Here is a 25126-nt window from a genome sequence, read left to right on the forward strand (position 1 = left end):
GGACTATTTCCAGCCAAGGAGCAGTACTCTGGCAACTCCAACGTGAAGACAAGACAACCAGTACTGCTCATCGGCAACACGGCTTTTCTGGTCATGCCGCTCGACGCGGCGGGAATTGAGTGCTCTAGCTTCCAGGGTAGTGTTTTCCCGAAGGAACAGAAAACCAGTTCAAGTCGGGAATTTAGAAATATCTTTGTTCTTGTTCGCCGACGGAGTATAGTATCTATGAGGGAGAGAGCATCGACATGTTCTGGGGATGTGATGACTTATCTTATCAGTAGGACTTTAACACGAGAGGAAATGACTGACGACTCACGAATTATATTGGCTTGCTGCTCATTGACATCATTGCTGGCTGGAACAGAACATCAAGCGGCCATGGGGTTCCGCCTCGATTCTCTGGTTTTCAATACCGCACTCTGGAGCTTGAATATCTAAATGTTGGCGCCGTATGGCCTTTGAGCTAGCTTCCCAAGTCGCAGATCCGGTCATGGACAAACACACAAAGATTATCAGACTTCTTCAGCGCGAGACTTCCGCAAATCCAGGCAGGCTAACTCTGGCAGTTGGCATGAGAGATTCTGGCACAGAACTACAGAAGGGCACATGTACGAACAAGGACGACGATACGAGTAACTATTAGAATGACTGAAAACTACTAGGTAGCTTTTATTTTCGAACTAAGATACTGATAGCTATCCGCTATTGAAGACTGGCATCTCTCGATGTGCTACACGCGATTGCTAGACGCCCAACTCGGACTCTCTTGCAGAAACCCACCGGATGCTTATGTATTACAAGCCGATCTCTCGCAGTAGCCGGATCGGTGCTCATATGCCAGTACAGGCACATCTGTGCATGGATGGCCTGCTTTCTTCCGGGCGCATGGCTGTCTCGCAAGTTTTCTCTCCTTATGGTTTGTGCCGCACTTGATGCAGTGGTACCGAACGTAGGGTCGGGTGCACATCTTTGCGAATGTTGTCAGTGAACGTTCTGGTAATGGTGATGGTGCTAGATGAGGATTGTGATTGTTTTCGATTTTGTTACTTTGGGGTTCTTGTCGAAGTTGGCAGTGTTGACAGTTTGTCTTGTAGTTTTCTCGGTTGGAAGTGTGCGGTCAAAATGTATTGATGCCGGAGGAATCGAACTTTTTATGTGATTTCGAAGAGAAAAAGTGAATCACACAGTCGAGTTCTCGAGATATGTGGCTTGCGGTACATGAGAAGGTGAATCAGTCAAGCTCCTTCCAACACCTTCGGATGCTGACGTGACGCCAAATGGCTGCTTCCCCTTGAGATCTGAATCGAAGCTCGAGACAGTAGGTGCGAGCTTTAATGGTTTTGTCTTTCCTGTTGAAATCTCGGGGATTCTTGCTTCGTGGATGGCCTATCAAATCTGGGTCAAAAGTCGCCGTTCTTCCATCTTCTCCAGTGCTTCTCGTATGACTTTGACGGGCGAGTCACCGTATGTATTCCAAGCTTTCTTCCCAGCCTTCGCAGTGATGATCTGGCGAGTTTCGAGGTCCAAGAGAAAACACAAAGCAGCAAAGACAGTGCCTGAACAGTAAAGAGGTGCAATTCCTCCTGTAATAGTTTCACCTGGCTGATCAAGACAGCTGGTGGGAAGGATTGAACAACATCTTCGCGTCTAAGTCCGATCAAGCATGTGCCAGATGGTTCACGTTGCTTCAACAATGCTAGAATGGATCCCTACACTACACCAATTGATCCAAACAAGTCTGTTCTTCGTATCATGTTCAATACCTAAGATACTTGACGATTGAATAACGTTTTTGTGAAAATCTAGCTCTTTTGGGTTCATGTGACGCAGAGGCGGCGTTAATAGCAGATAATTGGGTACCGAGTCAGCGGCAGTGGCATCGAATTGTTGAATATAGATTTAGTACTCAAAAAGGCGTTGTTATGAGACCGTGTAGTCAGGGACACTTCGTGTCACCCTCCTTAGCCCGGTAATTTGGAAGACGGTACATAGCAGCACGACGAAGGGCCTCCAGTGCGGGCTCATATGTCCAGATACTCCAATCCCAATCGTATTGGAGCGGTGCGGTGTTCTTTCCTGTGGGCTCACTTGAGGTCAAGACGATAGAACAGGTCTCTGTGCGGACCGAGTATGTGTGAGATTTCGCAGACTAGTACTCGTTCGTGTGTCTTGCTCAATTCTCTTTGGGATCAAATAAGATGCGCGGCTGTTCGCTATTGCTCATGAACAGAAGTCTCCTAACACCATGTTCTACAATACCCTCAAAGAAGGCATACGATGTTCACCGCCGGGACCATTCAAGTACGTTGACCGCGGGACCTGACAGACGAATGATCATGCCTGGCGCATGAATTGCCATCCTCAATGAGAAGACTTCAAGGTCTGAGTAGCTGTTCCGTCACAGAAGATGAATGTCGTTGCGGTTCTCAAGAGACCCGATCACGGAGTCGACTTATGGTGCTTGCCTCTGTATTTCGTCGGGAAATGTGGTGAGGATTGATCTTAGGGGAGTAGTTTTAGGCTTGTCGTGTCACTGAGAAGGCAACGCTCTGGAGAATCGTGATTGAACGACCGAGATGGAAAAGCTCAGGAGCACGTGATCTGGATCCCATCTTGAATACGGTTGCCGTACCGTGAAGTACACCAGATTCGCAAAGGCAGTGGTAGCATTTCCCACAGACGACATCAGTAATTCCTTCCCTAAGTCAATCAACCAACCGCAATCTACACTCCACGGTCTGATTTCCGTCGCCTTGGAAGCCAGAGCTGCTTTCTTCCGCGAGTGAGATCTAACCCTGCGGCATACATGGAAGCTGTTGATGCTATTTGCGATAGTCAGTCCGTTTTATGACAAGTTTACCGCCCCCCTTACTCCTCGTTTCCCGCACGCACTTGTCAAAGAACTGGACCAGCGTCTTTCCGGCCAAGGTCATCCACCCAAAAGCGAAAGACTGGGATCTCACAGATACAGGATGATTCACCTCTACGTTCAAGGGCAGGGGATGTCAAGGTAGCAGTAGCGTAGGTTTTGAGATTGGTGCTGCCTGTGACATGATCCAGACCAATCCTCAGTGCAGCTTCAGGATCCCGGGTGGAAGCGTAGGACTATACCTGTCGGCGAGGTTCGCACCAAGTAAAGCCGCAGGCTCACGACTTCAAAAGCGAGGCCAAACTTATCAAACTTACGCCAAGAGTTCCTTCCAAGTTCAGGTGTTGAGTCCCATGTGTGAACAGTGTCTCTCGGAAGTTGTTTCCTCAGTCGCTTGTTACATCACGTGCAAGATTCTAGAGGAATCATTGCCCTCGCATTGCTCCTAAGCTGCCAAATGCTGGATAGTCCGGAGACGAGTCGCTCATCGAGACCTTCCTGGCAGGGCGATGCGTAGTTTATCGGCCGGGAACGGGATTGAAAAACGGTCCATTCCGCCGGAGCCGGCATTTCCGTCGTCCGAGTGTGCCGCGGCGCAGCAAGCTTTGAGCCAGATCTGATGTGTAAATCTGCAAAGTTCCGTCAGACCACTGCAACCTTATATCTCATTATGGACCTGTGACGCCTCGGACGCCCACCAGGCGTTGGAACATGCGGGGTATAGCTGATGTACAAGACAAAGACTTTGCGGATTCCGGATCGTACGTTGAGGGGACAACGGCCAAGAACTCTCCGTGTCGCCGGGATAAGGCATCCTTGACGAAAAGCGCGAGCGTTTAGTGGACAGGATGCAGTGCTGAAAGCAACGAGAAAAAGGTTCAGCCGGGCGAATGTCATGGCTTCTTGGCTTCCTTGCGGTGGCTTCGCCCATTCGGATATGCAGGATATTTGGATAAGTGCACCGAGCAGGGAGACTCTGACATTCTAGACTTTGAGCTGCAATCTTGGAGCAACAGCACTTTTGTAACGCGGCTATGCAAAGTAAAAAGTAGGCTTTACTCTCGAGAAGCTTGTTGTAGCTGGCTTAGCTCCCGGTTCTTATTGACGCCTCGTGATTCTCGTAGCCCCCTCATCTTGGTCAAGTGAGCGGGCACTACCTACGGATTGCGCTCCGGCCGACAGCCCCGCGGGTCCGGGGATGGGAGCTCTGAAAGCCCCTCACCGGTCGCAGCTTCGCGGACCGAGGAGCTGTAAGTTTTGCTTGCTGTCTTTCCGAGGGCCATTCCGTCACTGGAGTCTAAACGTGACAAAGGGATTGTGCGGGCGTCAACTGCGTTGACAAATTCTCAGCCAAAGGGGCTCGGCGGGGCGCAAACAGCCCAAAGGACTACAGAGGCGCAACGGGCTGGACACTTGGCGTTGATAATCATGAGTGGCTTTGCGGGGTCAGCAGAGGGCCAGGCCAAGGAGCCAAGTGTTGGTGATGGGGCTGTGGGCATGTGAAGATGAGAGGGCTCAGAGGAGAGAGAATGGGATGAAAGCTGAGATGCGATGAAATGCAGACAAATGAGATGGCAAGAGTTGCGTCTGGATGACGCACTGACCGAACGAGTGATGAGCTGTTTCTTGCTGTTCAAGTATTGGCAGACATGGCAGACGAGCTTCATCTCATCGACAAGGTCATCCCAAGAGTCTAGACCTCTTGGACGTCAAACCAAGCTTTGACCAAAGGATCCAATTTCGTCAGACTGTGTTGGTCTTTGATTTTTGCTAGCAGTGCCGTCCGGTCATCTTTTAGACGGCGTCCGATGTGGCCGTCTCTGATGTGTCCACGGCGCCATGCAGAGCGCCACAGTGATCCCTCCTTGACCTATTTCAAGAGAGGTGTGAGAGGATCTGATTACCGTAAGAAACAAGGTAATGTGTGTTATGCAAGGCAAGGTTAGCTAACGACCGGTACTGCCGGTTTCCGTAGTAGCCTCCTTTACATCTCAGTCAGAAGTCTCTCCTCAAGTTCCCTCGGTCTCTAGTTACGCATACCTACGTACTGCGTGTCCGTACACCCTCAAAAAAGACTTCGGCCAAAGTCGCCCACTTCACCGAAAGTCGGGCGCCGATCTGTGAGTCCGGTGCGGAATCGGTCTCTGCACGGTAACCCTCTCTAGTGGTCCCATTCGCGGGAATAGACGGGAACTTTGAGATGAGGTCCGCCGGCGGTAAATGAGGGAACGCGCAGGCGGCAGCAGCCCTGTGGGCTCGAGGATTTCAAGCCTCAAGAAGGTTGGTTCATGGTTGTACCTTGACTTGACAATCAAGAACTCATGAAAGTAGGTAGGGTTGAAGGAGACACCACCAAAGACTCATCTGACATGTCTCGCACACCCAAACTTGCCGCGTCCTTCCCGCACCGTCACCGTCATTTGATCCAAGGCACGCAAGTACCGAAGAGGGTTGGGTTAGGGCGTATGTCTCAGTGTCCAAGACACAGACTAGCAAAGTGAACCCCTTCACCGCAGGTCATGAAGCCATTGAGAGTGTTGCCCTGGGCGAATCTGGGCCCTGGACGGGCGATAATGGCCTTATCGCTCCATATCAGCGTGGCATCGCATCATCCGGTCACACTGACTGGTCGCCAGGGAGAAACACACCCATCATCATGGCCCGTTGATAACCCACAACAAAACATTCAAAAGATTTCAACGCTACCTTACGCCTCATGCGTGCCCGGGAAGAGAGAACACTTGACCGTAGCCACTATCAATGTCGTATCTTTCTCTCTCTTTCTGAGTTTCTTCGTTCGCCCGGCAGATGGCCATCCCGCGGGCGTCGGACGGATGCCACGGCCTCTCATCGCCTGACCACGCAGCCACGCTCGTCCACGTCGGCCAGCTGTTTTCATCCACTCAGAAACGCGAAGCTGACACCGCCATAACATCATGACAAGACCAGGGGCGCGGGAAAGTTTCTTGCAGCGCCATCCGGCGGCATCCACAATTCGAGATGCAAGGGGAGAGGGACCTCTCTTCCATGCGCATGACACTCTTCCGCAAGGTAAATAGGTAAGGCATTCGTAGAGTAGGTAGTCACGTAGTGTAAGTCGGGCGTGCAGGTTTTATTCGTACAGCACACACACACTTTACGTATGTACACAACGAGGTACACAAACAAGTACTTCATCGACACGAAACTGAAAATTTGTTGACACATCGGAGAATTTCCATCATAATTTTTTCTTGTCCCTCTCGTTTAATTGTTTCCAGGGACCAATTCGACGTCACAAACGAAAACTCCTGCGTCGTAGCTCCAGTTCTTTTTTCTCGCGTAGGGCCCCTTTTTTGGTTACGTGGTTCGGCCCTTTTTTTGCACATTCTTCCCGTTGAGTTCCCTTGAATCAGTGATTCGTGAGAATCGAACCGTAGCTGGAGTGCTGGAGAAAGGCCTCGTCTCCAAAACGCCCCAAAGTAGCTCCAAGAAGCAAGGACTTCAAGGAGAAGAGAAAAAATTGCTTGGTTGGACCCATTTAATGCCCAGTTCCGGACACTGCCCGGGCCAGACGGAGCTCACAGCGCAACCCTCCCGGCCCCATCGTCATTACTCATTCTAGGTCGAATTACCTCAAAAGTACTACTTTCTACCGAGTGTTATACATACTTCGTACTAGTAACTACTCCTTAGTCTCAGAAATGTATGCGGCCATGGCTGGCTTTGTACCCTCAGCGCCCTGAGAGGTGTGCCACGAGTGTGCCCAGAGCCACACACACACACACATACACGCACATACACCCTTCCCAGGTTCCTTTTGGCCTGATGGGCTGGTAATAATAATGTCCATGGGCGTTGGCATGAGTAAGTAAGGATCGGCCTTGTTCCGTTGGGCGCTGCCGCGGGTCTGATCGCCATCGCTCTTCAGATTTTTAGGGCGCCTCGTCTCGAACGATCTGAGCCTTAGATTGGTGATCACTGCATAGGGTTCCGGCACCCGCGGCTTATATAGTGGGCTTGGGATCCCGTTCGAACTGCTCCCTCGTCATATTCGTCAGATCCCATTTCCTGGCACGGCACTTGGCTCTTCGTCTGAACGGTTCCCCTATATTTACATCGGGCACCCATCGACACCTCACGTCAACAATAAGCACAGACACTTACAGCAACACACACCTCAAAGGAGTACAAATACCAACACGACGGAACCCAGCACACACAGACGTGCTACTACCACATACCATCTGGATCTTAAACTCTCAACAACAAAACATTAAGCTCTCATACACGCAAGAATCACATACACCTCAACGCCATCCCAACATGTTCGGCCGCCAGTCACAAACTCAGTTCCCCAAGCGAAGCAGCTCAGGCTACTCGTGGCCCGAGAGCGACAGCGAAGACGACATCGTTATCAGGCCCTGCGCCACGAACGAGAAGGCCGATGCCACAGTCACCATGACCGAGTGCGTTCCGGGCCCGACGGCGGTGCAACAGACTTCTCAGCCCAGACCTTCTCTCAGCGGCCGCCGCGCCTCTGCTGAAGACACCAACCTGCAAGAGCTTTGGGAATGCATGCTCGAGCTCCAGCAACAATATCACTGCTATAACTCGACGCGTATGGAGATTGCTGCCGATAGGGAGGACGCCATGGACATGATGCGTATGTTGACACACAGTTTTCGCCCCTTGCAAGAGCCTTTCGCTAACACCTTATTCAGCCACCAAGTACTGCATGGACATGCTCAACGACTCCATCGAGTCCCTTCCTGAAGAGGGCTGGAAGAAGCTCAGCAAGTTCCTCATCACCGACCTCGAGCACGCCCAAAAATCGCAAAAGTGGAAGTTCTGGAAGCACCTCTAGATTTGTGCACATGGACCGCCCAACTCTTGCATTCATCCTTTCTTTCAGCGAAGCGAAGGGCTCTCGGCTCTGATTAGAATGATACCCCCTTCTTTTTTTTGTCATACCAAAAGTTTCGGTTTAGGGTCAGGCGTCTCATCGGATATCCCCTGGTTCAAATACTCATATTGGGTTTGGTGGCTCTGAAGGCATTGGCGGATTCCTGTTAAATTATTTAATCCATCACACAAATCATATTTGACACACTTTGAAACCTTGACTCTTCTGTGTTCATGTCACTCATAGTGAATTTCACCCCTTCACTTACACGATCTCGTCATATCGTACGAGACGACATCTCATGGAATGCTCGGTGCGGGGTGTTGGAGATCTCGGCAGAAGCTCACGGCCGCCGGCTCCGATTCCGGATCGTGAATGCCGATCGTTCGTTGGCGTGCTCACCAATGTGACGCGACATGCATGTGCCATTACATCGCGGGGAAAACGTCAAGTAGGCCGATGAGTCAGAGCGTTTTGACATGTCGACTCAAATGTGACGCTAGCTGCCAGCTTACACATACTCGTCAAGTATACAGGAGGTAATTCGTCACGATGTTGAAAGTGCAGTGATGTACAGGTTCAATGGGGGGACCCGTGGTATCCGCAGCATGTCTCGACTCTCGAGTCAAACTGCGGAATTAGCCTTCAATAGCGCAGAGCATCACTCATGAAGATCGTCGTAAGAAAACATCTCATTGGGCTAAACTCTCATTACAAGGCCGTACAAAACAAAGCGGAAACCACAGCAATAGTCGATCTACACGGCCGCGGCAACTTCGACAGGTCCCTGTGGAAGCCGGGCCGCGGCAATGTTGCACTGCCGGAACAACCGCACCTCATCTTCCGCAAAGGCGCCCACCACGGAGTGGATCACGCCGCGGTTGTGGAAAATGACAAAGTCGCCCTGCTCCCAGTCGTGAGCGTACACGTTCTTGGGCGAGATGCCCGGCCGCTGCAGGCGGTGTACCGTTTCCCGCACCTCGGCGAGGTCCTCCACCACGGTGCCGTCCGCCAAATGCAACTTCCGCACCGCCGAGGGGTGGACCTGCAACGCTAGCCGGTCCGTGACCGGGTTCCGCCAGCACATGGGCAGGATCTGGATCTTTTCCTCCTCGATGGGGGGCAGGTCGTCGAGCGGGACCTCCTTGCCCTCCGAGACCATGCCCAGGCCGGTGGAGCGGGACTTGGCGCTGCTCATCCACACGTAGGGGTGCGGTGCGTACTCCACCTTTGTCGTACGGACGAACTCTTGGTCCTCGGGCGAGAGGTTGTCGTACATTGCGTAGCCGGACACGAAGGCTGTGGTACCGAGAGGGACCGTCATCTCTTGGTCGGTGCCGTCGTCGTAGCGGAGGGTTTGCTTGCGACCGCCGGGCACACGGACTGCCAAGAGAGTCGTGGCGACGGGCGGTGCGAGACCGTAGAGCGCGGCATCAATGTGCCAACGGTAGAAACGTGTAAAGTCCAAGTCATCCTCATCAGGGATGGTTGTGGCGTGGAATGTGCGGTGGTGAGGGTGTCTGAGCTGGATGTTCTTCAGACCCTCGTACTCCTCGACGAAGCCATTGCCAATAACTTGGACTTGAGGCTGATGCGGGATGGTCTTCAGATCGGGATGCAGAATGGAGCGCTTAGCGTCCAGAGTCTTGCCGTGACCATAGTTCTCACCAGAGTCAGGGTCGAACTTTTGTGTAATCTCGAATTGTGCCTTGGGAGATGCATGTGCCTGGTTCTTGATTACGAGAACTTGGTGCTTGAAGAGAGCTTCACGGATGACATCAAAGTCGGCATCTGTAAGTCGTCAGCCCCTGGTCTGAAATGGTGAGTCTTGTTACTTGAAGCTTACCAGAGGAGGTTACCGATTTCACGGGTATTCTCCCACTACTTGTACAACATCATCGCTTTCAATGAATCACGCTCGCGTCATATCTTACCAGTGAGTTTCTCAATATCAGCGTTGCTTATAGTAGCGCCGAAGTCAACAGCCGAGTCCGCAGCAGGGATAATTGGCTGGACGGTTATGCGGGAGGGAGTCTGTGAGATGGCCATTTTCGAGCTGAAGTTCAGAATAATGTTGTTTCCTGATTTGGTAGTGCGTCAATCTTGTTTCGAATGGCAGCTGTCTTCCAACGTCTCAAATCAATTCATAAAGCAGTCCGGGAGTCCTGAAGAGCCTTTTATGTCTTGTGAAAGACGTTGTGGTGGAGTCGTCAACTCGGATCCCGCCGATGGCCTGCGGGTGAGTTTGTTATCTCACCCGCACCGGCCCGCCCGCACTCGAGAGACTACATAGATATGCTTCGTAGAGATAGTGGGGTTTCTCGATAAGGCTGTGGCGTAGAACACCGAATTACGCATTTCCGGGTTGTATTTTGCCGGTGTTATTGGATGATTACTCTCGATATCTTTCGAGTCGGTAAAGATTCTGGATTGGGACTTTGTGCACCCTATCAAGCAGTACTGTCAGCCTCTTGTTGGCAGTAATTCAACATCTGGCTGCTCGCGTACCCAACTAATAAGGTACATGACTCCATCCTTGAACCAACATCGGCTCGAAGCCCCAACGCCGAACCCGCGAGTCACCCCGCCACCCCTCCATCCCACCCCTCCATCTCTTCCACCCGCGACTCGGCCTACGGGCGCAGAATCCCGCGAGTTTATGATAGCTGTGCCCGAAATATTGCAGATTCTCGCGTGGCAGCCCCTCAGTGCGCACTGGTGCTTTCCATCTCTTCAAAGCCCGCTGCTGGCATGGCTGCGTCGGTCTCCGCCCTTGCGCCGACTGAAGCGGACCATGTCGTCGGAGGGAAGCGGCAGGAGAGTGTTCTCAATGCTCCAGCGTGTCGTCTCTGCCAGAGGCCAACTGCAGATCTGGAGACTATGCATCCGTGGCAGTGACTATCTGTAGCCGTCCTCAGTTGCTGGCAAACGAAAGCGAGCCAGGACGTGACCGTAGCGCTATCGTTGCGTCTAAAATATGAGTCGATAGCGTAGTTGGCTCCTCAATGCTTCTTGACCTTGTCCATCCATTCCTTGGAAGCCTTTGTGCCGTCGTGAGCTTTTCGGAAAAGTCCTCGCTCCCACTCATCCAGACCGCGGAGGAACTCCTCACCGGAGCCTCCAACACCATCATCACCTCCTTTTCGGGCGTGCAATGCGATCTCAGACGCGCGCGCTATGAACGTCTTTCGCATGGTATCACTAAGGTCGCGCTCGTCGAAGAGATCCAGGATGCGAGTGCCGAGTCCGTAGAAGTGGGCGCTCTGGTCTCTAACCGGCACCGAGCGCGCATCGGCCTTGAGTGCTTGTACGACTTGATTCGAAAGTGAGGGGGGAAGGTTCAAGGTGACGGGCGCCTTGGAATCGTCGCCAGTGCCCGCATTGGCAAGGGCGAGCATCTCGGCGAGCCAGAGAGGGAGGCTGACATTGGTTCCTGCCTTCAGAGCATGCGAGGGATTATTGTCGAGGTATCCGAGGTCGGCGACATCGAGTTCGAATTTGCAGGGGACTTTCTAGGCAGCTGTTAGCTTTGTCTTCGATTGTACCGAGTGTGAAGGTAATGGCGTGAGTAGAGGGGCATGATCTGAAGAATCATCACATACCTCGGCATCTGTGAGAATGGAATCAATGTCGTAGTAAGACATGTTGGCTTCTTCGACGAGAGACTCGCTACGTTTGACTGGGTGTTGACAACTGGAATACGAGACCAAATCTGGGAGGGGGTCTGCTGGTGAAGCTTGACGCGTCTGGCGGTGCAGCAGACGCGATTCTTGGGAGTCCAGCCACACATCACCCCGCCATGTCTGTCACTGTCAAGCCACACCCAGTGGGTGAGGCTGTGGCTATGTAGGTCTTAGTAAGACAGAAGAGCACCCAATGAGACGTGATGGATTACCTAAGAGTGTTCGAAGAGCTCCAAGGAAGCTGGAGGTGACAGCTCCCCATTTTTAGTGGATGACGACATTTCTCCACGTCTCTCATTCGCTGAAAGCTTGATTAGGTGATTAAGTACCTAAAGCAGTGGACGGGGGAGTCGCTGGAGGAACACGGGGAGAAGCGTAAAAGCGCTGAAGAGCGAGCCCGGCCAGCAACAGCTCGGTAGCCGTAGCCCGGAGGCAGCTTTTCTGGAGATCCGAGCTCCCTCACGTAATAGCCGACCGAACCTCCCGCAATTGACATCATTCTGAGATTTGCACCTGCATTTGTCAACCCGCCAATTCAACGTCAAAAGGTACTTTTACGCCCTTACTGCCTCGCTCCTTTGGATTTTAGCATCTCGCAACCTTTGATCAAAGCCATTGGCACTAATCCAAAGACACAGAATACGCAAAATGTCGTCCACCCTCCTCCGTACCGCGCCCGTCCTCCGCACAGCTCTGCGAGCTGGCGCCGGTAAGCCTGCTGCTGCTTTGGCCAGCACCAGCTTCGTTCGCGGCAAGGCTACTCTGCCCGATATCTCTTGTAGGTAACACCGTCGTTGTGATCGTGTTCGTTGCGAGCGTCCAGATGCGCTAATGCCTCTTCCTACGCAGACGACTACGGCGCCCTTGAGCCCTACATCTCGGCCCAGATCATGGAGCTTCACCATTCCAAGCACCACCAGACCTATGTCAACGGCCTCAACACCGCTCTTGAGACCGTCGAAGATGCCAACGCCAAGGGCGACTACGCCAAAGCTGCTGCTCAAGCTCCCTTGATCAACTTCCACGGCGGTGGCCACGTCAACCACTCTCTCTTCTGGGAGAACCTCGCCCCTGCCAGCAGAGATGGTGGTGGTGAGCCCGACGGCAAACTGGCTGTACGATACCTCTCCGAAACAAACCTACATTCTACTATGAGAAGATATTGACACATTTCACAGCAAGCCATCAAGGAGGACTTTGGCTCCTTCGACACACTGCGCAAGCAAATCAACACCTCCTTGGCCGGAATCCAGGGCAGCGGTTGGGCCTGGCTGGTCAAGGACAAGACCAGCGGCACCCTTGGCGTCGTCACTCGCGCGAACCAAGACCCCGTCACCGGCAACCTCGAGCCTCTTCTCGGTATCGATGCTTGGGAGCACGCCTACTACCTGCAGTACCAGAACCGCAAGGCTGAGTACTTTGACGCCATCTGGAACGTTGTCAACTGGAAGACTGTTGCCAAGCGCTTCGAGAAATAAGCAAACAAGGGACACATGTACGATATGCAACTGTTGATACCTAGCAAGAATTTACCGTGTTCGATCAATGCCAATCTGCTGGAATACGACGTGCCAGGCTGTGATAGCCACCTCAACTTCACACAACAAGACACTATAGGTTGAAATTAACACGGTTTGTAGCTATGGTACTAATGACAATACTATGACCTCGACCGACAGAAACAAGTCCCGAACTCCTCGCTCTATTCAACAATGTTTCGACGCCATCTCATGGTATTGGGAGGAATCCCATACCCGCCCACTTGCTGCCATCAAAGTGGACGTGCTTCAGCTGCCGGTTCGCTTGGAAGAAGCAATGACTGAGGTCATGCGATGCCTCAAGAGGCACCTCCGGAATCTTTGCCGACGCAGCTGTCACGCAGGCGATATGTGTTGGATTGTCAGCACCATCAAAGACGGAATCTGACTCTGGTCCTTTCCACCCTGTTGTGTCGTCCTCGTACACATAGGATATCTTGCCAGTCTTGGAGTCCTGGTACAGGACCCATGTGTTGAGGGCCTCTGATTTCTGACCGCTAGAATCAAGCCGAGCTACCGCGAAGCCAGCCATGGTAAAGTTCGAGTCGACAGTCACCGGTAGCTGGCCCGTCGAGGTGAGCTGTTGGCCACCAGATGATCGATCATAGTTTTGCAGATGGCCGTCGGTGCTACGGTATATGATGCGTGCGCTTGATGCGGATGTCAGGTCGCCAGCTGAGTGGATCACTTCTCGAGGAAGAATAACCAGTGCCGAGCCCGGAGACGCAGTGACCCCAACTATCTTGGGCTCCTGGAACCTAGGCGACTTGTAATCGAAAAATACCTCCATAACATCTCCGTTGCTTGCCTGGACAATGGTGGACGGCCAGTATGATGCCATCTGTGTTCCTGTGTTGCTGATGGTGTAACCCGCCTCATTGACGCTGTCTGTCAGGCCCCCTCTCGAGAAACCTTCACGCCAATTGACGCCGAGGATCTTGTCTGGCGATCCGATATAAAAGACTTCGGACTGTGGAATTACAGGCAAGGGCTTCACGAGACGTCTTTAGTCAAAGGTCCACCGGTGAGGAAAGGGCGAATACGAACCTCATCGGGCTTGGTCCACAGCTGACCGGCGCCGAAAGGAGAGCCCACTTTGGGGGCTGCGCCAGCTTCCATCGGGGGAGTCCAGGCTTGGTAGATGGTCATGTATTGAGACCGTCTCAATGAACCATCCGCGCCTTGGAAGAAGACTTGCAGGGTAAAGTCGGACCCGTATCGCCATCCGACAGCAGATACAGCCGAGTTCTGCATGATCTTAGTAGCGCTCGTCGATGGCGCATCGCCGTTTACCGATCCCGGTCCACCCGTCTGTGATTGTGCGCTCCGGTTCGCCGTCACCCTCCATGCGGCCACGCCGCCGATGACACCTCCGAGGATCAAAACGACTAGAGCCACCGTGATTGCGATACACCATGGGAATCGCCGACCCGGCCGCTGATCCTGCTGTCCTCCAACATGGCCATCAGGGGCTTGCGAAGAGTAGCCATTGTCTAACGTCTTGTGTTCACTGTAGCCTGAGCCGTTTTGTAAGGGAGATTGCCAGTGATTTGCTCCGTTGGCGATGGCTATGGGAGTGTTGTCGTAGTGTGTGCTTACTTCAAGCCCTGGTTGAACAGACTCGGCTGGACGATCCATGGTGAACGGCTTGTGAGGGTAGATATTCCTCTGTTCTAGTTCAAAACGAGCGTAGGAGAGCACGAGATGTCAAAACCACCAAAGTTCCAAGAGTTCAAGAGAACGAGCGGGAGTGCGTCGTGGGTCTCTTGCCGTATGTATATCTGGGCTTACATCCGACCCCACGCTAAGGCAAGGCTTTTACTCACTTCGCTTCGTCTTGTTTCAATACTTTCCAAATCTACGGGAGACCATCCAAGGGCTCTAAAGTCTCGTGTCCTTCTTATCCACTCTGGAGGCTACCTACTTTGCAGGACCGAATCGGATCCTAGGTTCGACATCAGGACACGAGCCAAGATCTGCAACTGTGCCTTCTCGCCCGCAGGAGGAGCAATGCCAGGTAACAGCCGACATCGAGACGCCCCCTGCTCCATTGATGTCCAAGGTGGCCTCGTCAGACTTTTCCCTTGTTCAATGATAGGGTCTCTATTGGCACGTAGGATTCTCAAGTTCACCTCAGACTGGAAAAGAGACATAAACTTGGCAATCATCAGGCTACGTACGCTCTACGCGACAGAGACGACGTTGGCGCCAAGGAGGCGGCACAGCAGGGTCTCTAATTGCGGCCTCTGGTATCCTGCAGCTAATAGGGCTGGGCTGACTGAAGTGACGATTCATAACGCAGAGCTTCATGCACTGCCAGAGGTCGGTTGCATCGGAAATACCAAAGTCCCTTTCCAGCGTGTCAATGCCTCTTGATGAAGGAGAGCATGGGCGGGGACTTGAAGCGCCAGACCGGGGCCCTGGCTAATTCGCTGACAGGCAACGAGCTGACAACACTAAGTTAACCTTGTTTGTGATTGAGAACGGGTCTGAGACTGAATGATGATTCGTGGGGTCGCTTTTGGGGGTTAATTCTCCAGTCCCACGGATGATTGAGGCCAATTACTGTATGCTGCTCTACCTGGTATTACTACCTTGAATCCCAGACTCCAGTTTCCCGGGATTGCGCCCTTTGTTAAGAAACCAGGCCTTGTACAACATTATGTAAAGCTTCAACTGACTTCATCGTTGGCTGCGGTGATTGCTGGGCGGCGAAACCCGCGGTTCTGTCATCTCTCCATCAAGAAAATAGCCCAAATGCACGAGAATCGCATCTCGGATCGATCGGCAAAAGATTGGTCCAATGGACTTTTGGTACGCATCAGATTGCTCCTCACGTGTGCGCATTAGGCAGAACCAAATGGTCCGCGAGTCCGCCACGTTTAGGCTTCATCGAGATAAAAAGGAACGGAACAGGTTGCTCCAAATGATCGAGTCTCGGTATTTAAACACTGAGATAGCATATCGCTCAGATATTGCTCGATCCAACTCGTTTCACATGCCTGTATTCCATCGTGAGAAGTAATCATACCTTCAACATGCCTCTATGCGACCTCTGCAGGTCCATCTCATGGGAGGATCTCCCTCCCTTCCCAAATGAAAACTTCATGAAGACGTTAAGCGGCTACCCGCGATTTCATCACTTAGTATTGAAGAGTCACCTGATTGAGAAAGACACGCCCATCCAAAGGTTCGGCGTTCAATATCATGCAAGCCTGCAGAGTCTCCGCCAAGCTGCCTCTGGCGGCTGCGAGCTGTGTCAGGTCATCGAGAAAGAAGCCGATGCACTGATAGAGGAGATCGAAGGCCTTCCCCAGCCAAGACGCGGCCTGATGCAGACCGAGCCCAGTTGGGATATGTGGCTGACGAAGCGATCGGAGCCTGAAGTGTCCGGCGATGGGTTCTGGGTGGTGAATAGAAGCTCGTGGGGGAGTGACAAGTGGCTGGTCCCGATTGCATCTATCGGCTTCAGTTCTCATGAAGGTGAGTTTCTCTCCACTTCCTTCTCAACCCAAAATTCTTGGTGTAAATGCTCATTTGCAAGTTAGATGATCCTCGCACCACCGGGTCTTCTGCTCGCGTGTTGAGAGAAGTTCCGGACGAGACGACACTCCGCCGAGCTGTTGACTGGCTTGAGAGGTGCAACGAACATGAGTATTGTAGTACTCGCGGGATATCATCTCTACCAAGTCGTGTGCTTGACGTTGGAACACTAGAGTCCGGTCCCGTCATTAAACTCATCGAGCCAGGTGCTGATCTCCACGATCGGTACATTACTCTAAGCTACTGCTGGGGTCAAGGATTGAAGCAGTTCACCACAACAAACGAAACAATGCAAGCCCGAAAGGAGGGTTTCTTACTAGACTCCTTACCACAGACCCTCAAGGATGCAGTTTTCATTACTCGAAAACTCGGAGTCCAGTACCTCTGGATCGACAGTCTCTGCATCTGCCAGGATGATCTCAAAGACTGGGAGCGAGAGTCGGGTCAAATGGCAGCAGTCTACTCTAATTCCTACCTTACTCTTGCGGCCACAAAGTCTCCAGACATCAACGGGGGTCTCCTCTCGTCTCGAAAGAAAAGGACGTACTTGAAGCTCCCTTGGGCAAGTTCAAGCAACGAAGACACATTCATGCTTGCGTCTGTTCTACCTCTCCACAAAGAAATCATCCACGAGTACCACTTGCAAATGAGGGAGGAACCCCTGACTAAAAGAGCTTGGGGCTTTCAAGAACGTGTTCTTGCCCGAAGAATACTACACTTCGGAAGCGAACAAATGTACTGGGAATGTCTCGAGGGTTTCCAGGCCGAAGAAGGTCTCAAACTCCCACACCGACTACCATGCGTCAATCCCGACCCAGAAGTGATTGCCCATGTGGAAAAGCGCGCCGAGGAGCAGGCAGAGCTTCACAAAGATTTCAATCACTCTGCGTCCTCTCTCAAGGCTTGGCCTCACCTCGTGTGCGAGTACGGACCTAGGGAGTTGACGAATCCGGCCGATAAACTACCTGCATTCTCCGGCGTGGCAAAGACGTTCAGCAAGATTCTCGACGACGAGTACTTAGCAGGGTTGTGGCGAGGTTCCTTGATCGAGGGGCTGTGTTGGCAGCCATTGAGCTGCAAGCCTGCTTCGGGAGGTTACCGCGCTCCGTCGTGGTCCTGGGCCTCTGTCGATGGTACGCCTGCGACGGGATTCTTGGGTGAGAGTGTACCTCACGCCGAAATCATTGAGGCAAAGGTTGAGATTGACGGCGAAAACCCATTTGGTCGTGTTAAAGACGGCTGGATCAAGCTTGAGGCTCCGCTTGTTAAGATGGTCGTGTCCGACAACAAAGGCCTGACAGGACACATACTCCTGAGGACCGAGAAGGGCGCGACTGACTTCTACGCAATGCTGGACACGATGGACCGGAACTATGCTGCTAGCGGGAATCTCTTCAGGTCAATGGATCTGAGTGCTGTCGTTCTGGCCTTCACCTATGGCACTCCTTTCAAGGCTGATCCCGAGCGGAAGGATCCTTGTGCTCAAGCGCTACTTGTGGTCCCTTCGGAGGATCGACCGGGTTGTATGAGGAGAATTGGGATGCTCGTCCAGGACGGAGCAGCCTTTGGGACAGATCTACAGGCTTCTACGAAGTCTGTTGTCACTCTAATATAATTTGCTTGAGGGAGTGAGGAGGAAAAAGGAAGTGCAGGGTATCATCAATATATTTCAGACTTTACGTCATGCCGTGCTGCGAGATCGCTTCGCCCACGGGGCAAAGGTAAGGTAGTTCAGGTAGGTTTCCAGGTGTTGAGATCCTGCTACGGAGATGTTAAGAAGTGCGCCTGGGTGTCTGGCCTCGCTGGCATTGAGTGCAACACGCTGATCTCCACCGTTTTGTTGATCCCTACAAGCATCGTCGGTTCAATCCCGTCAAGCCCGATATTGGATCTTGACGAGCCAGCGCTGATTATGTTCTCCTGAGAGCTTGCCCGCCTGCCACCGCGAACCTCAACCAGTCTCTCGCTGTGTTGCGTGGCAGCATACCAATCATTCTGCTTCTGATACGATGCAAACCCTCGGAGTGGCGGCCGACTTGGCTGCGTAGGGTGGTAGACCTGTGTCGTGAAGACGAGTTTAGATGCCAGGATGTCAATGCTATTCAGGTAATATTACTTAGCAGCACTATGCAGGACGTGGGAGTATCGGTGTATTACTCACAACATGACTACAGGGAATAGGCACTCAAGTGTATATGCGAAGCGGTCAATCTGACTTGCTGCATTCGTAGCACTCTGCGCAGCAATCTGAAAAGAATATGTGACGGCTCGCATTGTTCCAACTAAAGCCAGCGTCGCCAGCCGAACTTCAGTGCTTCTCATTAGGTATTTGAACAGACCTCCCTTTAGAGCTGCTCTCAAGGACGTCGACTTGACCTCGGCGAATGTCTTGAGCAAGAAAAAGGAGCTGATACACTCAAGCGAAGCTATGAGAACAAAGTAACCGATGTGTAGGTTGTTGACGGTGCTCTGCAGGTTCGTATTGCCTCTCAGGATAAATTTAGCGCGCGAGACGGCTATCATGATGCGTATTGATATGATTGAGAGAACCATGATCCAGAACAAGCTGTTGAAGATCTTCCAGCCCAAGTCCTTTAGAATTCTTCGGAGAAGAACGTAACTGTAGAAGGACAAGCCCACTTCCTGGATCTGTATGCAAGGTTAATGTGAAGGGCGCGGAACAGCCTTGATTTTCGTTCTCACCATCCAGAAGATATCCCCAAACACCGACGCCGCAGCTTTGCTCTTTAGGGAATAAGTCTCATCGTAGAATGCGTAGTAGCAAAGCCCGTTTGCGATGGCGCCGGCAGCTGACGATATGATTGGCACCGCATTTATCTGGGAGAAGGTTGTGATTCCGACAATGAGGAAGCCAAGAATAACGTTGGCGGCACCGATGGTACTCAGGATCGACCAGCTTAGCTCAAAATATACCGGAAGGAGCGGCGTCGACATTTTGGCGCCACTTGAGCAACTAGATGTTTACTCAACTGTCGCATGGCGGTTGGATGCGAGAGATGGCTTGAGCATCGTCTGTCGCGAACGCCTTACGATCAGTCTTGCGCTTAATACTCTCTGCCTGGCAAACCTAGTGGCATCGACCGGCGTTCAACTCACAGGGCGACTTAGTCCTCTTCGGCGGCAGGGTGTCAGAAACATGCAGTCTAGAACTCTGCCTTGCGAATCGCTCGGCACAAGGCGAATCATTTCGCAATCCGGCCGGTTTTAGTGATGTTAGGAGCGTTCGAGACGTGTCTATCATGGTCGACCCTTGTCGCACACCAATGTGGCCGAAGTCTTCTTGTGAAGCCTAAGGATGATGGGCTTGGCCTCTGCTTCAATTCTCAGAGTTTCCAGGGCTCAACATCGGAAATATGCACGGAAGGTGTACCTATTTCCAACACGGTTCTTCGTAAATATTGGACAATGCCCTGTGCTTCAAATCTTCGGAGAAAGACTGTGCAATTCTCGTTCTGGTGTTCCCCAGGGCTTGCCTACCTATCGCGTGCCTCTCATCCACTTCAGTGATGAAGTTGGCATACGGCCAGACTTTTGCTGCCTTCGAAGAGTTGCGGAATTTGTCGTGGCACAGCGGCTGCGACCTGATGAACCGGCGAGTGCGACTGGCTGCCGATTCCCCGACCAGAGATGAGCTTTAAAGTTCGAGGCACAACACCACGGACTCCCCAGAAAGCTTAGAGCACCTCATTCCCATGTTCAAACCCCGCTTCTCTCCAAAATGTTTATGGATGGAGTCTGAAAGGAGGGAAGCACCCTGTCTGACGATCAGCGACTACTGCACGTGTTCACTCCGTTCGCTGGGCCTAAGGCCAATGTCGAGAGGTAGGAAGATGTTGGTGGCGATTTTGACCTGCGAGTGTTCCATTAACAGCACCACGGCACGATGCAGACGGGTCTCAGCAGAGAAACCCGAGACGGGCGAGACTATGATGATGTTGAATGCCAAGAAGACGACGGACTTCAGGCCGATAAGTTCACGTCAGGGACACTCGGAAATGGCTCCGATGACCATACTATACTTCGGGCAGGCCATCGATTCCCAGCAGCTCAAGAGCTGACCATCATGTTCAATTCCACATGTACGAGAGACCATTTGGAGCTTCTTCGACAGTGTGCACCTGTGTACGTGAAACATGACCTACGAATTGGCTGACCATCGATAGGAGATGAGATTGCGACGGGAACTGATGAATGTCAGCAACGACTAAACGGATGGACAAGAATGACAGTGCGCTTTCGCATAGCACGTGATAAGGAGCCTGAGTCGTGAAGATACAGAAAGTATATTAACACGGCAAGGTGATTTTGTCACTGGCGATTGAAGTGAAGTTGGAGGCAGTGCCTCACAACAGCCTTAAAGAACGGTCAATGCCAGGTACATCAATCACCGCAATCTCAGAATACTACGATCTTCTTCAAAATGGCGAGTATCAGCCAGTCAAGATGAAGGCGCTACGGGACATGAGGAAACGTTATTACAGCAGCTAGATCAAAGCTTACCGGGGACTTTCCACGACGGCTGTTCCTACTCGCTAGGGAGAACTCTCTTTTCAAATTGGTGGGTAGACAGACATCACTTTTCTGACTTCATTCGCATGATTGTCTCCCAGACAGAGACGATGGAGATATTCAATCCTGCCAAATTCAGTAGCTTCTTGAGCGTCAAATACATGTACCAGTAACAGCCTAGCAAGCTGAGGTACATAGGGTATCCGAATCTCATCCCTCCCTCGAGTGATCGCCTTAGCAAACAGCCTTTTTTCTACGTTGTCCCAAACGCCTTTTCCATCTAATTTTACCTGTCCCTGAAACATCCTGACCGCGACTTCCTCCATCTGGAACTATGCCCTCGCGCAATGGGCGGTAATATCGTCGAGACCGGAGAAGCTCTTAGCTGTGTTCTGCGCCCATCGAGGGGATTCCTTGTTCCGAATCCGCATCGAACATCTTCCAGTCAACGAAAGACTCCCCTTCATTCGCACCATTTGGACATGGTTGGTTATCCATTTGTATCCCTCCTCCGCCGGACGCCGATGCCGAAGCGCCCCCGGCCATGCTCGATGATACCAAGTTTTGCGCCGCGCCGGAAATGTACTCCTCGATAAAGGAGCACCCACAGCTACCGTGTTGGAGCACCATGGTCTTCAACATGAGGATCTCGCCTCGGAGCAACGCAGCCTCGTCGTTGAGGTTCTTGTTGATGTTTTCGGCCATCGCCTCCTGGGTTTGTAGCTCCTCGACTCCCTTTTGCTTCTTCTTTCTGCACTTGTAAGCTGCCTCACGGTTTCGTGCGCGGATCTTATTCTTCTTGGCTTCGGCGCCGCTGCGTTTGTCCCCTGTATCGATGGCGCCGCTCACTGATGTGTTTGAGGCTCGTCGGGTGCTGCCTTTCTGCCGTGCTTCTGTGCCTGTCTTTGGTGCAACAGCATCTGGTCCATCATGCTCGGAAATCCTCGGTCGCCCCCTGCGTCGCTTTGGAGATTCTATCGCCTCGATTGGTAAAGATGGTTTGGTTTCGCTTGCGGAATCAAGAATCAGAGGATCAATCGGTGGGAATTTCGGTGACTTTATGCTATTGTGCGGCGAGATGACGGAGCTTATTGGTGACACCAATCCTTCTGCCTGATTGCTGGCAGGAGAATCTTGCCACGGTTGGGGACCATAACCTTGTGTTGATATTGAAGAATGACGATCTACTTCAAAAGGAGAATTCGCGGTTGGAACCCGGGGCGAGGCGAGAGCCGCTTGTAGATCATTGCTGTCAAATGTCTGTTGTGGATGTTGCTGTTGCTGGTGCTGCTGTGTTTGTGATTGAGGTTGCTCGAAGTTTCTCAAAGCCTGGTCTGCATGTTGAGGTTAGAGCACAATCTGAAAACATAAGGATATTTTATGGATAACCCACTTTGTTGAGGCAGGCTCACACCACTGCCGGGAAATGCCATCTCGAGCTCTCTTTTCGCTGCGATGCGACTATTGCAGGGGACAGCAGGGGGAGAGCAGGGTTGTCTCGACTGGCTAGGCTAGCCTTGGCTGGAGATAGCAGCTTAAGCAAGCGATGGTGGTATCACGAAGGTAATCTCTGGTGTTACCGATCGATTGTGCGTATTAGATGGACACTCAGCCTCTGGAGGTCATTTGGCGAAGAAGAATAATCTTTTGGAGAAAGTCGAAAGTGGCTAGAAACGAGAAACACACGCGTACCGCGTCAAGGGGTTCGTGACGAGGTCCTACGATCCTTTTAAAGGAACACAGCACTAATCCGCGGAAGACGAGGTGGGGGGGGGGCAAAGAGTCTGTGGTCTTGTTCCTGGGCCCGATTAGGACAAGCACCTCATGGCACGGCGGCACCAAGGCAAGACACGGCAGGCCAAGAAGAGGGATCCTGTACGCTGGAACCAGTGCCAGTAACAAGATCGGCGTACCGCATTTCGGGTGAGGAGTGCTTCTTGAAAAGCTCGTGGACTAATTAGCGGGGTGGCTTCGGCCGAGCTCAACAAGGTCGAAGAGGGGCCTTGACTCCCGTGAGCCTTGACTTTTAAAGCCTTGCTGTCACATAACAGCTGCCGAGGTGCGGGATGCAGAGAGTGTTGGCCACTATGAGAATAAGTAGCGTCTAGGTAGTGTGCAGATTCCCGTCCCTCCTGGCTTGGCTCGGCTATACCAACATACTGCTAGCACGAAGGGAGCCGGCTTCAACGAACCCTAGGTGCCTATGTGTTGGCCAGGAACGATGGGGTAGAGAAAATAAGGGGATGTGTTTGTGATGTCAATATGTACGATGACGGAGCGCCACTATCCTACACGATTTCCGTAACCTGCTTTCGTTTGTAACGCAGGGGGGAGCCGGAGCTTTCCTCCGGGCTTGGGAGTTGTGCGGGTTGAATCTCAGCCAACGGGGTTGTTTCCCTAGGTATTGAACGAATATACATGTCTCAATGGCTAGCTTTCGATCAGAGGCGTGTCGGGTCGACCAGGAACTGCTTGCCTGTGCTTGGCTAGTAGGGCCCTTGCAATCCACTAATCAAGATGGAATCTCCCTCTTATTCTCTTCCCCTCGAAACCTCCGCTCGCTGTCCATGCTCAATCATTCCCGTGGCATACCCACCGTGCCACTTTGATCTACCATCCCGAGTGTCCGAAGTATGCCATTGGACAATTCCCAGAGGAAGCAAATCGGAAATGTGGCTTGCCTTGAAGTGGCGAACTCGCAAGGAGGAGTGTGCTAGTGTGCCTCGGGACCCCGGCTTGGACGCGACGACGAGCCACAGTTTCGACCCCGCGAGGCAGGTTAAACAGGCTTTGATCTTACATGTGCCGTAGCAGCCACGAGCAGGCGAGCGTCAAATAGCCCTTGAAATCTCTGGACTGTTGGCGATCCTCCACCATTGCGTCATCACTGAGTTGCTTCATTGAGAGGCCTTTCGTTGGAAGACGGGGGTTCTTCTCCACGCCCCCATCCCGACGGTTCCTAGGTCAATCACATTGTCAGTTACTATTCGAGTTCTGGAATCCTGGGACTGCATCGTCCTATCTTTATGGCTTGCCGACGTGTCCGTGGTGCATTACGCTCCAATGAACGAGCCTTTCAGGAGCAAAGATGATCTATGACCCTGTAAACTCCGATGGAATTCCTGATCTCGATTTGACAGAATCCCATTCTGCTTAGCGATCACATCTATGGACCACCACTCGACGCTAGTTTAGCGCATGAGTTATCATCTTCTTCGGGGCACAATCTCCACAGACATTGAAGTTTCTGTCCTCGTCCCTCTCCAATTTCTTCCACCCGTGCCACTCATTCCATCCCGCGCCTAACAGGAGGGAGGTGTGGCGCAGTTGACCCTCACGAGTTAACGAGCAGAGCAACTGCTCAATCATGCCACTTAGAACTGGGGCCATTGCCTCTTCTTGACATTCCCTTATGGCCAACCCACCGTCAGCTGATTGGCTTCATGTATCACTATCCTACTGCAAGTCTCTAGCGTACAGTCACAAGGGAATAAGCTAGAGCCGAAAACTCGAACCGCAGATGGTCCTCCGTCCGGGCCGGTCGGCCTATTCCGCACAAGTTTCACCCGACTATCAGACTAGCCCCAGAAGTGAGGGGTTTGGAGATGCTTCTACCTAGCTTATCCCGCACTGCTCTTCAAACTTTAACCATTTACAGCAAAAGGCCATCCGCACTTGTAGCTATTTTCGCGCAATGTACCGGTAGTGCAAAGCCTGTCTGCTTGAGCCGTGCACCTGTGATGCTGTAGCTGGTCTGACATTTTGATGTCGGATTGTGTTCTGTGAGGACAGGTGCTACAGGGTAGCGACTGCATAGCGCTCCCTTTGATAGAAACAAAAGTTCTAATCTTTTCAAGCTCCCTCTAGCAATCTCTGGCACTTGTACCTCAACCTCAAATCGTTACCGAATCCACCTCACTTCTACCGTGCACGCTGTTCGTAGGCGCCTCTAAATATTGAATCATGCTTTATCTGATCCCGCGTCCTGCGGCTCGCTCTTTTGGGATTGTGTCCCGACGCCAGCGTCTGAGCCATCTTGGACTTGAACGGACTGACCATTGATATCCAACCCCTAACC

At 52.2% G+C, this 25126-nt stretch overlaps 10 protein-coding genes across 10 annotated transcripts; 4 read left to right on the forward strand and 6 right to left on the reverse strand.

Moving 5' to 3' along the window:
- Nucleotides 1-905: 905 nt before the first annotated feature.
- BDZ83DRAFT_733326 (uncharacterized protein) lies at nt 906-2025 on the reverse strand (the record flags this gene model as incomplete). Its single annotated transcript, XM_060512917.1, has 3 exons — nt 906-1386; nt 1599-1709; nt 1957-2025. 3 exons carry the CDS (start codon nt 2023-2025, stop codon nt 1180-1182), a joined length of 387 nt encoding a protein of 128 aa, XP_060361527.1. The 3' UTR covers nt 906-1179.
- A 5149-nt stretch (nt 2026-7174) lies between these two features.
- Nucleotides 7175-7715, forward strand: BDZ83DRAFT_755179 (uncharacterized protein; the record flags this gene model as incomplete). Its single annotated transcript, XM_060514578.1, has 2 exons — nt 7175-7514; nt 7573-7715. The coding sequence occupies 2 exons, from the start codon at nt 7175-7177 to the stop codon at nt 7713-7715; spliced, it is 483 nt and encodes a 160-aa protein (XP_060361528.1).
- Nucleotides 7716-8511: 796 nt separating this feature from the next.
- On the reverse strand, nt 8512-9803 carry BDZ83DRAFT_654743 (TfdA family taurine catabolism dioxygenase TauD; the record flags this gene model as incomplete). Its single annotated transcript, XM_060510745.1, has 2 exons — nt 8512-9545; nt 9689-9803. 2 exons carry the CDS (start codon nt 9801-9803, stop codon nt 8512-8514), a joined length of 1149 nt encoding a protein of 382 aa, XP_060361529.1.
- A 906-nt stretch (nt 9804-10709) lies between these two features.
- On the reverse strand, nt 10710-11721 carry BDZ83DRAFT_460657 (DNA replication complex GINS protein psf-3). The gene is made up of 3 exons (XM_060503231.1): nt 11650-11721; nt 11357-11596; nt 10710-11266 (listed from the first exon to the last, which is right to left on the reverse strand). Exons 2-3 carry the CDS (start codon nt 11396-11398, stop codon nt 10757-10759), a joined length of 552 nt encoding a protein of 183 aa, XP_060361530.1. The 5' UTR covers nt 11399-11596; nt 11650-11721; the 3' UTR covers nt 10710-10756.
- A 364-nt stretch (nt 11722-12085) lies between these two features.
- Nucleotides 12086-12915, forward strand: BDZ83DRAFT_722096 (iron/manganese superoxide dismutase; the record flags this gene model as incomplete). The annotated part of the gene is made up of 3 exons (XM_060512437.1): nt 12086-12215; nt 12287-12552; nt 12616-12915. The coding sequence occupies 3 exons, from the start codon at nt 12086-12088 to the stop codon at nt 12913-12915; spliced, it is 696 nt and encodes a 231-aa protein (XP_060361531.1).
- An 814-nt stretch (nt 12916-13729) lies between these two features.
- On the reverse strand, nt 13730-14613 carry BDZ83DRAFT_548913 (uncharacterized protein; the record flags this gene model as incomplete). The annotated part of the gene is made up of 2 exons (XM_060503471.1): nt 13730-13966; nt 14023-14613. Coding segments are annotated over 2 exons (828 nt in total), but the record flags the coding sequence as incomplete, so codon positions are not given.
- Nucleotides 14548-15513, forward strand: BDZ83DRAFT_460653 (uncharacterized protein). The gene has a single exon (XM_060503230.1). It carries the CDS (start codon nt 14680-14682, stop codon nt 15349-15351), a length of 672 nt encoding a protein of 223 aa, XP_060361533.1. The 5' UTR covers nt 14548-14679; the 3' UTR covers nt 15352-15513.
- Nucleotides 15514-16226: 713 nt separating this feature from the next.
- Nucleotides 16227-18206, forward strand: BDZ83DRAFT_460969 (HET domain-containing protein). The gene is made up of 2 exons (XM_060503233.1): nt 16227-16458; nt 16520-18206. Exons 1-2 carry the CDS (start codon nt 16453-16455, stop codon nt 18131-18133), a joined length of 1620 nt encoding a protein of 539 aa, XP_060361534.1. The 5' UTR covers nt 16227-16452; the 3' UTR covers nt 18134-18206.
- Nucleotides 18207-18279: 73 nt separating this feature from the next.
- BDZ83DRAFT_722097 (uncharacterized protein) lies at nt 18280-19473 on the reverse strand (the record flags this gene model as incomplete). Its single annotated transcript, XM_060512438.1, has 3 exons — nt 18280-18616; nt 18680-19167; nt 19222-19473. The coding sequence occupies 3 exons, from the start codon at nt 19471-19473 to the stop codon at nt 18280-18282; spliced, it is 1077 nt and encodes a 358-aa protein (XP_060361535.1).
- A 1956-nt stretch (nt 19474-21429) lies between these two features.
- On the reverse strand, nt 21430-21870 carry BDZ83DRAFT_585222 (uncharacterized protein; the record flags this gene model as incomplete). Its single annotated transcript, XM_060505830.1, has 1 exon — nt 21430-21870. A coding segment is annotated over one exon (441 nt), but the record flags the coding sequence as incomplete, so codon positions are not given.
- Between the last annotated feature and the right edge of the window lie 3256 nt (nt 21871-25126).

Source organism: Colletotrichum acutatum (genome assembly GCF_030867785.1).
Source record: "Colletotrichum acutatum strain CBS 112980 chromosome Unknown BDZ83scaffold_95, whole genome shotgun sequence".
NCBI classification, from domain to species: Eukaryota; Fungi; Ascomycota; class Sordariomycetes; order Glomerellales; family Glomerellaceae; genus Colletotrichum; species Colletotrichum acutatum.